General features: G+C 38.9%; 1 protein-coding gene across 1 annotated transcript; it reads right to left on the bottom strand.

Annotated features, from left to right (window-relative positions):
• Positions 1 to 21: 21 nt before the first annotated feature.
• Positions 22 to 12,944, bottom strand: RAB5A (RAB5A, member RAS oncogene family). The gene is made up of 5 exons (XM_050938540.1): positions 12,781 to 12,944; positions 9,696 to 9,847; positions 7,875 to 7,997; positions 5,344 to 5,437; positions 22 to 1,497 (listed from the first exon to the last, which is right to left on the bottom strand). The coding sequence occupies exons 1-5, from the start codon at positions 12,941 to 12,943 to the stop codon at positions 1,382 to 1,384; spliced, it is 648 nt and encodes a 215-aa protein (XP_050794497.1). The 5' UTR covers position 12,944; the 3' UTR covers positions 22 to 1,381.
• Between the last annotated feature and the right edge of the window lie 2,966 nt (positions 12,945 to 15,910).

The raw sequence follows: 15,910 nt of genomic DNA, 5'->3' as shown, positions 1-15,910 counted from the left end.
AACAGACACTAATCACAATGCTTTCCTGTTTTATAACCACTTTATTCAAACCTGAGCACCTCAATATAAAACTAAACACCGGTGAACTGTCATTTTCCTTGCTACGCCCAAATCACTGCAAATTTATAATCTGCACAAGTTTCTGCTAGCAGTTCAACATTTAAATAGATTAAATCGTCTTCTGACACACTTGGTAAATTTCATATAATGAAAATAACAAAGAATTAGTGCAATAGACTGGACAGATCAAAATAAAATGGACTTTGGAAAACAAGGTTGCAGAGTTCATTACTGACAGACAGCAGTACTTATGTTACAGATACAGGAGCATCATTTATTACTGTTCTAGCCATAAAGGAAGAACTCAGAACCCCTTTAGATTAGGGGAAGAGAAAAGTTAGCTTTAAGTAACTGTACATTTTGTATATCTTTAAGCAACTCTTAAATATTACAGAAAGTATTAAACAAATGTAGACTACAATGCAGTACCCTATTTACAGTACATTAATATCCAAATTTAAAATCAAGTTGAATGTACATAATTATTAGTGCACTATTTTTTTCCTTTGGGGGAAAAACAAACTGTGTAATGGCCAGCAATGATCAAAAACAACCAAAAAAAAAAAATCACAGACACCTAGTTTGTCTTTGTTTTACTTGGAGAGCTCTTATGGTTTGTGAAGAAAAATCCTGTAAAGTTGAATTCATTGGTTTGTGCCTTTATAAACAGATAAATATGGAGTTAAACTTGATTTTTAATCACTATTTTCTTTAAACCACTGGGCTGACTATAATTTACATACAGTGTAACAACTAAAATCCATTTTTCTGCAAGCATAGAATTATTAAAACGCTGCAAGTATTGTTTGCAGTTAAATTATGAAAATGTGGAATGCATATTTAAATGGTAGATACTTGCAGAAACAACTGGTTGCATGAATACTGCAAATAAGCTTAAAGTATCGGTAGACCCTGTTTCTAGAAAGATTTTTTTTTTTAAAAAGCACAACAGAAACGTTTGAAGAGTCCCAATTCTATCAATTACAACAGTAACCAATACCTGGATATAGAGGACTAGCTGGTTAGATCAATAAATGTAATTCATCCATATCCCTAATGGCAAGTGATTTTTAAAACCTTTCAACTGAAGCAAGTTTATTCAGTTTCCACTTCCCCTCTATTGCTGAAATATGACAGCCAGTGATACATGCATGTTAAAAATTAAGATAAAACAAAATAATTCTGTATTAGAAACTTGACTATGTCATTAGTCTCTTCTGTTTTGGAAGCTGCATTGGACCAGATTAAACACTCCAATTCCATTGTTATTAACAGTTAGGAAGCAGAAGAATATTCAAGACAGTTTAAAGCAACTGAAGGTTTAGTTACTACAACATTGAGCCTTGGGTGGTTGTGTGGGTTCAGTAAGGTCTACGCCTCTTCCTCTGGCAGAGTTGGCTCCTGCAGTCTGCGGTTCACTCTTTGGCAACTTTTTAGCTACAAGATTAACAAGAAACATGAGCAAAAATTAGTGCCAAGATTGTACTAAGTTTTAAATACCTATTGAGTCCAAGAAAGCTATTTGAATATTTCGTTTTAAGATATGTAGCAACAAAATAGTAACGCCACAATCTGTCTGCTTTAGGCTTTCAGAATATGTCATTCAGAAAATGCACGATTAAGACAGTGGTTCTCAAACTTTTGTACTGGTGACCCCTTTCACATAGCAAGCCTCTGGGTACTACAGTTGGTTAGCAGAAAATCAAGAAACTGAATTTCTCCTAAAGGATTCAAACGGGCAGTATGAATGGGAAATATAAAATAAAAAAAAACACCTTATCTGTGACCACACAGAACCAGCTCCTTCCACAATGTCTTAATTTGTGATTGTATGGTCCCTATGAAACTTTCTACGTTGCCCTTTTAGAGAACTTTTTCTCCAGCATTTCTGGAAATGTCCATTTAAATTTAGCAGAGTCAATTAGCAACAGGTCTAAAAAGGCCATTTTGCAAATGCCTGCTACATGCCATATCTCCCTCTTTTCTGTCAGGCAAGTATTTTAACTCCTGTTATTTTGTTCTTCCATTTTCTCATTCTTGTGAAGGTGGCTCCGAAATATAGTTCTCATGTGGGATTAAATGCATCCCTGCATAGGGAGACATCATGAGTCTCATGCATCACTAAGTCTTAATTGCATAGGCCTTGTTCTAGCACTGTGCACAGGGTGAATTTCATGACTGAATGTGTGCACATGAGAGAGAAAGTATATAAATTAAGCTGACAAAGACACTACAGTGGCAGGTACTATGGAAAACTGTACATAAATTGGGTTAAATAAAGTTTATGTACTTCACTAAAATACTCAGGGGGTACAATAAAGATTGAAGTACTATTTAAGTCAGGGGTTCACAAACTGAGGGGGTCAAGAGGTTATTACATGGGTGGTCGTGAGCTATCACCTTCCGCTCCAAACCCTGCTTTGTCTCCAGCATTTATAATGGTGTTAAATATATTAAAAAGTGTTTTTAATTTATAAAGGGGAGGGGTCCACCAGTACAAAAGTTTGAGAATCACTGATTTTAATATTAAACCAAAAAAAAAAATAAATTACATTTCTAGGCCTAGTTAAAAGGAACAGCAGAAAGTCAGTGTATGAGGATTCAAGAGTGCTCCATTAAAAGTTAATTTGGTTTTAAATTTAAATAAGGACATAGAGATACAGGTTGGCATTTTTTTTAACATCAAAATCCAGGACTCCCGCAAATATTTATCATAAAGATACTGACTTTTTCCTCCCCCTACATATTTGTTAGACCTTTAAACATTCTGAACTGATGCATATTAAGCGATCTTTTAATATCACCACAGCATATTTACTAAATTTTCCTTATTTTTATACCTGGATAACGTATGTATTAGATCACAAGTGTACTCTTGTTTAATACGAACAAAGAAGGGAGCACAATATGAAACATTTGGTTTTAAGAAATTACAATGCTTCCATTTATTTTACATGATGAAGTGTAATACCGCTTAGCCAAATAGATTATATGGACCTATCATGGTGAAAATGCAACACTTACGATCTGTGTGGCCATTTGACACTTCTTGTTCAAGTTTTACACCTATTCCTGTGATTATCTCTAGATTGCTGAGTGGGACATTTTGCACATATTGAAGACATGCTTGCTTTGCTTCCTGCTTCAATAGTTCTCATGAGTAGTAATAGTTTTATTTCCATGGATGAAACTTAAAACACTATTTTCATTTTAAAGTTTTCAGCAGTTTGAAAGTTTCATAAAACAAATATGGTAAGTCCGCTTATCTCTTGGGGATTTTTCCTCCCCCCCCACAAATGAAACTTAAGCATGATCACAGGATGTGGGATCTGTATACTTTTGGGCTAAACAACTATCGGCAGACCTTTAGTAAATTTGTATTCTGTTTATAATCTGTACTTATTTCATTTTAAAGAGACCATAAGATCAAAGTACACTTACAGTCAAAATTATACTTAAGGGATAAAAAAATTATAAATAAGGCCCTACTTCATTTGTGATATTGTGAAAATTGCACATCCCGCAATATTAGGCCTCCACTGCAATTCTGATTTTAATGAGCTTACTTTGCAGTGTCCATAATTTTACATACATTTTGAGTATGCAACTAGTACTGCACTAACATTTAATGCCTGTAAAATGTAAAAGGCTAACGTGACTGGGGCTCACCGGCAATTTAAAGGGCCTGGGGCTCCCTGCAGTGGCTGGAGCCCAGAGCTCCTTAAATCACCACCTGAGCCCTGCCGTCCCTACCCCGATATAATGGGGTTTCAGCTATAACACGGTAGGGATTTTTGGCTACCCACTACCGTGTTATAGTGGGATAGAGGTGTATTTGAGTGTTTGTTAATATCACTTCTCACAGCACACTTAGTAGCTAGCAAAAAAAAAAAAAAAAAAAAAAAAAAAAGCAAAAGGAACAATAAGAAAAAAACAAGACATTCAAAACACCTTATTTGTGTTTTTATTCTGTTTAAGTCCAATAAAGGAGAGACAACTGCACACTATTTTTATTACTGAGTCTGCAAAGCAAAAAAACCCTACATAAATAAAAACAAATTGTAATCTGTTTTTCCTAAAGTTAAAATATTTCTATTTATTTGTTTTTCCTAAAGTTAATGAAGTATTTTAGCAAAAATTGTCAGAGCAGCCACCTGCAAGAGCTGGTGGCTGCACTTTGAGGCCACCAAAAATTTTGTTGTAAGAACCTGATTTAGAGTCTCCATGAAAAGTGTTCACAAAATTGAAGCGTTCTACACATTTCAGCTCAGTATTTATAAAAACATTGCTCCCCATGCTCCTTTAAAAAAAATCATTTTTCAACATCAATTATAATCATATTTATCTCTGGTAAAGCCTACAAGAAGTTCTAGACCCTACATGAACATGGCACAACTCCGGCCTCAAAGAGTGTAGAATCGTATAGAGCAGTTTTCAAAGCCCGTCTGCCACTTGTTCAGAGAAAGCCCCTGGCAGGCTGGGCTGGTTTGTTTACCTGCTGCATCCGCAGATTGGCCTGGAGCGGCGAACCACGGCCAATGGGGGCTGCGGGAGCGGCGGTCAGCATATCCCTTTGCCCATGCCACTTCCCGCAGCCCACACTGGCCTGGAACGGCGAATCGTGGCCAGTGGGAGCTGCAATCGGCCGAACCTGCAGACACGGCAGGTAAACAAACCGGCCCGGCCCACCAGGGCCAGTCCCTGAACAAGCAGCGGACCGACTTTGAGAACCACTGGTATAGAGTATCAATATCTTTTTCACTTGCACACCTTTAGATTGTTTTAAAAGAAGAATTCCAAGCCTTTTCCTAAAAGCAAAATTTTTGCAAGTCAAACATTTCCTACTTACCTGCATCACAAGATAAATATATTTTGATATATAGTGAAGTGTGTCTCTTTGCTCATTCTGTTAGAAGCTCAGACAAAATGGACCATTGACCCTAAACAACTACAATGTGATAGCAAGTAGAACTTGCTAAACAGAAGTTTTGGGTTCAGAAGTGATGCAAGGATTCTTGTTCTCGGATGGTATGAGGGGATATGCTTGGTGCATGCGATGAGGCCGGAGCCAGACTGTTCTTAAGTGATTGATGTTTAGAACCTTAATAAGGACTCCTTCTCTAGCATCTTTTCTGAAGACTGCCACAGAGAGGGAAATCCAATTAAGAAGGAGAGAAAAGTTGGGTAATATTCCACTCAGAGGCTAGGATAGAACGAACTTCAGAAAAGGACTACATACAAACCAGTTGCCTGAAAACATAGCTTCTATTTAAAAATACTTACCAATTGCCATGAATATTTCATTTACATTCATTGATGTTTTAGCCGATGTCTCCATAAACAATAAACTGTTGTCATCTGCATAAGACTGCGCTTCCTATAAGTTACATATAATAAGAATTTTAGTTTTTAATTATGCAACTTAGTACTTAAGTCCATTGGTTAGTAGTGGTAAAATACATATCATGTAATCTGTATGAAAGAATGCTCACTGAAACTTCATAAGCCTGATGATCTAGGTGTTATACAGCATCTGTAATAAACGTCTACATAGGTCTCCGACAGTAATTAAAAACCGTACAGAAATCAAATCTTAGGAAATTCCTACACTTTTTGGTTGGCCTAAAATATCCATAAACAAAAGCCTAAACAAATTTAAAAAATTAAAATAAATTCCTTGATCTGAAACTCTGGTCTAATAGTAAGGGAGAACAAGTTCCAAAAGGTGGGGCCTGCAACTAATATTGACCTCTGAAAACTAAGTTCTAAGCTGACAGCTGAGTTTTCCTAGCAGCCCACGTGTGGTTCAATAGCACACAGCAAAAGAGGCAATTTTTGGAGCTCCTCTGAAGCTATCTGCCTTTGAAGACAAATTATCGAAACAAATTTGTCACTCAAAGCGTTCACTGTTACAAAAAACATGACAGGACAATAACATTCAATACCACCTTTTAATTTTTTTGTTAACCTGAATTTATTCTAAAAGTCTCTCCTTTAGTGCCACCACCTACCGGCCAGTAGCCATTGTCACTCATGGGGGCTGAAGTAGTTAAGCCGATGGTTTAGCCCAGTGGTTCTCAAACTTTTGTACTAGTGACCCCCTGTCACATAGCAAGCCTCTGAGTGTGATGCCCCTTATACATTAAAAACACTTCTTATATATTTAACACCATTTTAAATGCTGGAGGCAAAGCAGGGTCTGGGGTGGGGGCTGACAGCTCTTGACACCCACCACCATGTAATAACCTTGCGACCCCCTGAGGGGTCCTGATCCCCAGTTTGAGAACTCCTGGTTTAGCCCATTGACTTAGAGTGGCTACATTAGAGAGCTTGCAGTCATGCCCTCACTTTCATTACTAAGCAGCACCATTTACTAATCATATGCTATGCTACGCTACATTAGTTATTACAGAGATAGTGAAATTTGCAATGATATATCTATACAAGTTATCATTCCAAATATAGTTACACCATGTACACAGACCCCTAAGGTATGCTGCAAAGATAGAAACTGAAAGTCAAGCCCCCGAGGAACGTATGTATCCATTTTAGCCATATTTTTTTGAAGTGCTATTGATTGTTAAAAAGTTATTTATATTTGGTCCAAAAACCTGGCAATTAAATTCTGTCCTATGCAATTCTAGGGACAACGAATTCCAAGTATACATGTAACAATCACCATTCTCCATACTATCTTTTGTACAAAAAGTATTTCTAAACACTTTACAAAGTTAACACAATTAAACAGTTAATAATTGGAAATGTCAAGAAATAGAGTGAGAAATCAGGAAAGGTAAAAATGCATGCAGAAACTTTAAAAGCCACTGAGAAAGGAATCAAAAGGAGTCAATATATGGAGATTAAGACATGGGAAAGGAACTCAGATGGAACTAAGGTACTGGCATACACAGCAATAATCTAGATAAGTCAAAACACATTTGCAGGCAAAGTTGATGTTAGAGAAAAAGGAAAGTTCATGACCAAAGATGATCCTAAGATTACAGAATATGAAAACAAATATAGAAGCCTGAGTTCTACTGAGTCATAAGCAAGCCTACAATCACAGTTTGCCACTGATTGGCTTTGGGGCTTTTTCTGTACTTTGATTTGATTTTATTAAGATATTTTTTATTAAGTGAGCCACCAAAAGCCTCTGGGCACAGGTAAATCAGTTTAAAAAAAAAAAAAACAAAAAAAACCAAAAAAACACAGCAAGAACACAGTCAAAAAGTCAGCTAAAACTTAACTCACTCAACTTACATTGCTCAGACCAGGCCATAAAGTAGCCAGATCAGTGCATCATATCCTGAATGTCAACAAGTGAATTCCAAACCTCTCACTGAGAATGGTCTGTGTTCAGAACCACACCTACCCCTAAGATCGATTAACTATTGTTAGTGAAGTCATCCCTAATAACTGTTAGGGAGGCATACAGGAAAAAGCAGTTTCTCAGAATACAAATTCAATTTACTGATAGACCTGACATATCTGGGAAAAAAAAAAACAAACTGTTGAGCTGTACCTCAAAGTAAACTTTAATTAGAAAAAGCTCTCTTTTTGGACAGCTGTCACTTCGTATCACATTTATACTCTTCCCCCAAAAAAAATTCTCACTAGAATATCATATTTTCAGATATACTATAAATTTATGTTTGCAACTATCAACAGAATTCTATTACATGTGCAATCCTACAATGAAGGATTAATTATCAGAAAATAGTATGATCCCTTCTGAGAAGGCTATTTATGTTACAGACTAGCATTCCAACAAAAACACACTATTTCTTGTGAATAAAAAAATACGTATGACTTACCTGGAAATCCACAGCTCTTTTATTAGCTAGATCAGCTTTATTTCCTGCTAAAGCTATTACAATATTAGGACTTGCTTGCCGCTGAAGTTCTTTGACCCAATTTTTTGCTCTTGCAAAGGACTCCTGTTAATGATTGAAAAATAAAGAAACTCAGTTCTATTGTCCTTTTATCCCTATTACCCAAATTTATCTTATCTGTCCTGTGAGCAAGAAACCTATCAGCGTATTCATTCTCCAAAGCTACATTCCAACTGGCTGACTAGGCCTTTTTAATGAACCCTCCCTTCTTTAATTCCCAAAAGCGCATAGCTGGGACCACATTACTGAAAAATTAAGATCCCCTTTGTCAATTATGTTAAATGGATAAAAAAGTGACAAAAATGACTCTCTTGGATTGACTGAAAATAAGGCAAGCACTGGAAGAGAAAGAGTGACAATTTTAAACTATTCTCTTCCCTAAAAGTGCTGAAAAGGTCTCAAGCCACTCAACTACAGTGGGCCAAGTCCTGAAGTCCTTACCCATTTTCTCCCAGTTGTCATCAAGAAAAATCCCACTGATGATAATGGGTAGTTTGCCTAAGGACTGGATAAAAACTGAGTGAGGACCTCAGGATTAGATCTTAAATTTCTTTTTGCAATTTTTTCAGGTATTTTCTTATTTATAGCTACAAGCAACATCTGAGTCATTACATTTACATTTTCCAATGTGCTCTCTCTGTTGGAAAGTAAGCCAAGGCCATTAGGCCAAAAGCTTCTGAATAAATGGAATCAGAGGCCCCTGGAAATGGAAAGGAGAAAAACTCAAATGATTATCTTTAATTTTTTTTTATAAGTTAATTAAAAAAATAAATCAAAAATCTACAAAAGAGTACTCTTCTACATTAATTTCTTCTATCCTCTTAGTAGCTATTAATTTTCACAGTGAAATGATATATTGCTTAAAAATTTGAAAACCTCTTTTAAAGAATTCTTAAGCTAATGAAATGTAAAAATTAGGAGCCATACTCAAACAGTAAAGCCAAATCAAAGTGAAATGTGTTGTCTACTGCTTCATTTCTTGGGTGATGTGAAGTACTTTGCCTCTGACCGCACACTGCAGAAACAGGCACCAAAAGTCTACTAATGTATTTTGGAATTTTGTTATATTAATACATACGATATAGTCCAACCTATTGTGATGGGGTACACTTCCATACTTAGAAAGAAGAGTAATTTTTGCTGTAATAGCATTCTGAATTATTTTTATTTAAACATTCAGTGGAAGGGAAAATATTCTCCTTTAATTCCTCCATTTGTGATTGGTCTAGCTCCTGGGTGGCCACAACACACTTTGTGCATCCTATAACTGCTGCAGTATAACCATGCCAAAGAGATTATGATATAAGCTCATTGTATAGCTAAAGAGGGTGTCTGGAGAGTATTATAAAGCCTCACTTTTCTTCAGTAAAAGATAAAAGCAGTTTTAAGTGCTAAACCTGCCAAGTCCTCTTGTCAATTTGTGGTTAAAAAAATTTAAAAAAAAAAAAAATCACGTTTTCCTATTGGTATGAAAGTGACAAACAGGAGTAACCTACTCACCATTTACAGACCAGTGAAAATGATATAGTGTTGTCAAATGTACAACAGAAAAACAAGTGTGTTTTTTGCTAACTTTTCTGTTAGAAGTTTTCAGTTACTTGTAATAATAGTAAATAAAACATTAAATTACCTTCTCAAATTCACATCAATTAATGGAAGAATGAGGAAAAGGAATCAGGTCTCAACTCCCATGCTCAATCCATTAGCCCACAGATTCCCCCCTTCTGTATATATTGTACTTACCTCATTTGTAATGTCATATACAACTATAGCTGCTTGTGCTCCTCTGTAGTACATTGGTGCTAAACTGTGGTATCGTTCTTGACCAGCTGTATCCCAAATTTCAAATTTTACTGTTGTGTCTTCAAGACACACAGTCTGGGTTAGAAAAGCAGCTACAAAAAGATAAAAAAGCTGAAATCAAAGGTCTAGAGTTATGTTTTTACACATTCATATACGTACACACAGCTATATCACAACTGAGTTTCCTTAGCAGAATGCATCATCAGTTGGTAAAATACAATAGGTTGAAAGAGGATATTAGGAGCAGTCTTATACTGCTTCAACAGCACAAAATGAAATTACTTAAGACAACCTGCGTCCCCTTGTAGTAATTAAGACATGAAAGGACAATTGGTATAGGAAGAAAATCCAATAAGTTAACTTCAGTTTTATAATACTGAAATGGAGTTGTCACCAAACCATCAGAACTCAGTCTTCCAAAAGTGTTTCACTCTGATGCATTAATGATATATTCTGTCACACTATACATCATTAGTTCACTCCTATATACAGTTTTATACTATTCTCTACATTCCAGCAAACAGCTGTAGCTCTGATTCTGAAACCAGTGTATGATACAACGTGGTTCAGTCTTAGGCACCTGGGAACCAGAAACAAACAGAACAGTTCATAAATAAATAGCCCCTTGTAAGAAGTGCATTAGACAAATTTTTCACTTTGTAAATGACTGAACACCTCTGAACCGCCATAGCATCACTTTTCATCATTTCCACTCTCAGGAGGAGCTACATCAATTTCAATTGCGACTGAAGACACTGGTATGCCAAAAAGCAGGTTTGTCACCATCATGAAAGGCTGTAAAGCTGAAGTCAACTGACTGAGCAGTCTTGTTGCTGGGGTCAGAATGGATGCAGAGCCTGCTGAGGGTTTGTCCACAATATGATAAAAAACTCTCAGCAGCTACTCTGGCTCGTGGAGCTGTAAGACTGCAGCATAGACATTTGGAGTCAGGCTAGAGCCCGGGCTCTAAGACCCACCCCCTTGCAGCATCTCAGAGCTCAGGCTCTAGCCAGAGCCCACACTGCAATTTTACAGCCCTGCAGCCCAAGCTCCACCAGCCCAAGTCAGCTGATCCAGGCCAGTAGTGGCCATGCTGCACATCTTTTATTGTGGCGTTGATGTACCCAAAGCCATTATGAAAATGCAAGCTTCTTGCATCTTCTGTAGCCAGGTGAATGAAATGTGCTGCCTCATAAGTCCAATGTTTATACAACTATGTTAATTATCTAAATATTATCATCATTCTTAGAAGTCATACTTCCTCCTAACTCACAGTAGACTGTGGAGAGAAAGCTCTAAGGTTATTTTCGAACGTAGGTCTTTCACACAACAGCACTACACTGTCAATGTGCCTACTCCATCTAACTGCATTTTCTTTTATGAGTGCCATTATTCAGCTTCATAGAGCACATAAGCTCCCCTTTGTTTAAAGGCCTTTCCGTACACAAACAACAACAAAACTATAATTTAAACATACAAAGACTACACAGTAACAAGCTATTTTTCCCAAAGAAAAATGTGATTTTGAATCCTGTAACTTGCATCCAGTGACATTTCCAGCTGGGCTATGTAAAGGATATATTTTTCTTCCTCTACTTAATACAGTAAAGAGGCATATGTTAATATCCACTATTTAGTATAGTTTATGTCTCAATTCGCACTTGTGGCTTCTTGTTCCTAATTTCAATGCTGTTTTCAAGTATTCTTTCATTCTTGTTCGGTGAGTAAAACCAAAACCAACCTGGGTAAATGTAAAAGTGCAACTATAAGATTCAAAGACCACTGAACTCTTCATGTGTAACAGGGTGGGGGTGGAGGGGTGTGTGTGTCTGTGTACATGAACTAGGAATTTGATTCTGTAGAACTGTCCTCGGGACCTTTGTTAAACAATTATCTTAGCTGTTTGCTTTTGATAGTGTAATATACAACGTTTAATATACATCTTTCACATCAGCAATTCCAGATGCCATACATCAATAAAAAAACATACCAGACTTCTGGAACAGAAAACAGACACCCACTTATGTTGGACTCTTAAAGAGATCAGAAGAAGTAGTCTCAGACCCACAGAACCTACAATAACTAAATACAGAGCAATAAACTGATGTAGTAAGATTTAATTGGGAATTTTCTTACTTTTGTCAGCTCTGTCAGTCTTTAATGTGTGTGTGAAACCCAACTCATCTATAGAAGCATCAAAATGTAGATTAGATTCACACAGTGGAGCAGCAGGGGCAGGGTGTACTACAGAGATGTTATGGATCTGAGGGCACAGCTTACATCAGTCTATGTGCAAATAAGTGATTGTGGAGAATCACTTCAGTCTTGAAAGAAGTTGTTCAGATTTAGCCAAAGGAGGAGTACAGTTCAGAGAGCATAAGCAGCTGCTTCATTGTAGGTGGTGCAGAAAAAACTGTTTCATGGGGAAAAGTAAAATCCACTCAGACTATTATAAAATCCTGGTTTTCCCACATAGTACCCAAGAGTCAGCTTTGATTGAAGTCAGGTGGGGATGGAGAAGAAAGCACATACAATCCTAAAGAAAAGTGAAAAATACAAATACAGCAAGTGTCCTCCTTTACAATCAAAGCCAGGCTGTTTGAGTGGTGAGAAGTTTGCAAAAAGTTGTATGTTTTGCTGTTCAGCAACCAAGGTTGTTTTTGCTAAGCAGCTTAACTGTATGCATTAAATATGTGAATTGTTAGAATAGCTATATATTGCCTTAACAACTTACCAGACACCAACTCCAGTTTTAAAAACTGACTACCCAAACTTACATTGTGCCACTCTATCCCCATCAAGCAGCACATGTAGGTTTACAAGTCTGCAACAGCCTTGAAGTAACAGCACTAATCTTTTAGCTCAGGCAGTAGAGGATCGTGGTTTAAGATACAGAGGTCCAGGACTTGATCACTACTGCAGATGGCTTATCATAGGGTATCACATTACATTTATGAAGACAGTCATTGGCAAAGAGGGTGTATACTTAATACAAAGCAAGAGAAAATGTAACACTCTTTCTCACCTCCAATGGTGCTCTCTTGAAACTCATGAAACTGGCCTTTTACAAAACGAAGCACCAAACTTGATTTGCCAACTGCAGACTCTCCCAGAAGTACTAGTTTGAACTGGCATATTTTATTCCCAGCATTTGGCCCATTGGGTCTTGTTGCTCCTCGATTAGCCATGTCCAATTTAGAAAGAAGTCTTTTGTTTCAAATTCTTGAGAGGAAAGAATTCAGGATGTGAACCGAGATGTTCTTACTGCTTGTAGCAACCTGTTTATCAAAAAGGTATATGCTATTAGAGTCGCAACTGTACCATAATTATATGAAACTAGTTCTAGTAATCATCCAATTAAAGGCTCAGAGCTTTCTGAGAACACAGTTATTTTCATTGTTTTAGGTGAAATAAGCCAGTGAATTCTACCAGCACATCTCTAAGACACTGTTATTATATACTATTGTGAAAGTCTTTGCCATTGATATTAAAAAGTACTAGAGATTTTGGATGTACACCTGAGTAACCTTAAAATGCCAATTTTCAGCAAAGCGGTACGGTACTCAGAGTTTTCTGAAATCAGGCCCCTTTCCCTGTAAAGTCTCAAACTGGATACCAAAAATGCTAATCACTTGACCTATTATCCTGCATTTTCTGTGTTCCCTATGAGACTTCAGTTCACAATGTGTATCTCAGGCTAATATTTAAGAATGCAACAGATCCAGATCTGCATATTTCCATTTCATTTCCTGTCATGTTAAGAACACCTTAATAATCAAAAGTTCCTCTCATGATTTTGCTGATGCCAAGCAACTCTTGACTACTCAAGTCAGAATTAGTAAAAACAAATGGAAGGGCTTAATTAGGATGAAGAATTACTGGAAAACTCAATTACACCAGCATTTCAAATTTAATCAATTTACAGTAGTTTTCTACAGTTTATCTCTATAATGCATATTAACTGCAATTTCTTCAAACAGAAAAAGCATACATTCAAAAGTGAATGTGACCTGATTTGAACAGCTTCTCTGATTTAACATACATGTTTGGAGGAGCTAAGGGACTGCTAATCTGACATGGTGGAGCCTTTGACTTTTAAGTCAATAGGAACCCCAAATCATCACCATTTGATGAATGTCTGATGTCTTATGTAAAATGAATTGTTAGTCTCAATCCAGGATGTAGCATACAGGTGTTCACATAACACAAACCACAACTGGAACCCTTTGGTATTAGTATCTACAGATAGGTCAAAGATCAGAGACTAGACTAGCCGCAATCAATTTGGAAGCTGTGTTTTCAGACAGAAATTAAAACACACTGGTTCAGCAGTGAGGCAGCTTGCACAGCCTCTGCCCATGCTTCATTTGATCTCCTGATAGAGCACTTTAGTCTCCAGAGACTTTTTAATAACTAGTTTCACTTTCAAAGTTTTATTAACAAACAAACATAGGGAAGTTTGAGAACAGAAATCTGTTTTTCTTAACTACTTTAATAGTTTAGATTAAGCAGCGTTTTTCCAGGAAAACAGTGCTCGCAGGAAGAGTGGTGCAACACTTAAGTCTAGCCCAGGAGTCTCAAACACAAATGACCATGAGGGCCACATGAGGACTAGTGTATTGAACCAAGGGCCGCATCACAGACATCCACCTTGCTGCCTCTGGCCCTGCCCCCACTCCACCCCTTCCATTAGGCCCCACCCCTTCCCCGCCACGATCCAACCCCGTCCTGGAAGTCTCCACCCCAATGCTGCCCCCAGGGGGTGCAGGTGGTGTGCAGAGTGTGGCAGGGGGTTCAGGGCAGAGCGTTGGTGGGTCGGGTGCAAGAGGGTATGGGGTGCAGCAGGTGGCTCAGGGCAGGGAGTTGGGGTGCAGGAGGAGTGTGGGATGTGGCAGGGAGCTCAGGGCAGGGGGTTGGGGACGGGATGTGGCAGAGGCTCAGGGCAGGGGGTTGGGGTGCAGGACAGGTGCGGGATGCAGCAGGAGCCTCAGGGCAGGGAGTTGGCGTGCAGGAGGGGTTCAGGGTGTGAGCTCCAGCCCGGTGCCGCTTACCTAGAGCGGCTCCAGGGTGGCAGCGGCGTGCACCGGGCCAGGGCAGGCTCCCAGCCTGACTGCCCTGGCCCCCGGCCACGCGCTGCTCTGTTCCAGGAAGCAGCTGGAACCATGTCCCTGCAGCCCCAGGGGGAGGGGCTCAGGGTTCTGTGCGTGCGCTGCTCTTGCCGCTCCTCTAGATACCTCCCATGAAGCTCCAATTGGCCGCAGTTCCCTGTTCCCAGCCAATGGGAGCTGTGGGGGGTGGTGCCTGGAAGGAGGCAATGCAGGAGCCCTCTGCCTCCTCCTCCTCCTCCTCCCCCCCCCCAGCCCAAAAGGACATGCTGCCAGCTGCTTCAGACAGTGACACGGGGCTCGCAAAGCCACAGGGGGCAATCCCACGGGTAGGCAGAGGGGTGGGGGTGGCACGGGGAGCTTGGCGGGCCACACGCAAGAGCCTCGCCGGTTGCGTGCGACCCGCAGGCCGCGTGTTTCAGACCCCTGGTCTAGCCCTTCCCAATTACATTCTAAAAATGAATGTCAGAAGACCACATGGGAGAGAGATGTCTATACTGGCCACTCCATTCTCTTATCAGGTAAAGGACAGTACTCCTGTGTTTATTGTCAATTCCTAAAATTACAGCTTGCCATATCTACCTAGGTTCTTTTCCTCCTGAGTTGTTTGTGAGTAATAAGTCTATATAGCCTGCCAGAGTGAGCATCCCAGCCCGAATCAACAGACTCAGGCTTGTGGGGCATGTTAGTTAACCTGTTAAAAATGCATTTATTTTTTAGTGTAGATATAACTTTAGTGTATGCACGGGAAACATAATAAGAAACAGCACTGAACTGTCTGACAATAAGACTGTATTTGTCTAAAGAAGTGGTTCTCAAACTGTGGGTAAGGACCCCAAAGTGGGTTGCAACCCTGTTTTAATGGTGTCACCAAGGCTGGCGTTAAACTTGCTGGGCTCAGGGTTGAGGCCAATGCCCTACCCCCACCGCCGAAGCCTGAGGGTTTCAGGCCGGGGTGGTGGGCCTCAGGCTTTGGCCTCCTTGCCCAGAGTCGTGTAGGAATTTTTGCTGTCAAAAGGGGGTCACGATGCAATGAAGTTTGAGAATCCC

Source organism: Gopherus flavomarginatus, chromosome 2 (genome assembly GCF_025201925.1).
Source record: "Gopherus flavomarginatus isolate rGopFla2 chromosome 2, rGopFla2.mat.asm, whole genome shotgun sequence".
Taxonomy (NCBI): domain Eukaryota; kingdom Metazoa; phylum Chordata; order Testudines; family Testudinidae; genus Gopherus; species Gopherus flavomarginatus.
Note: the sequence above shows the minus strand (reverse complement) of the source record. Positions and strands in the feature narration are given on the sequence as shown.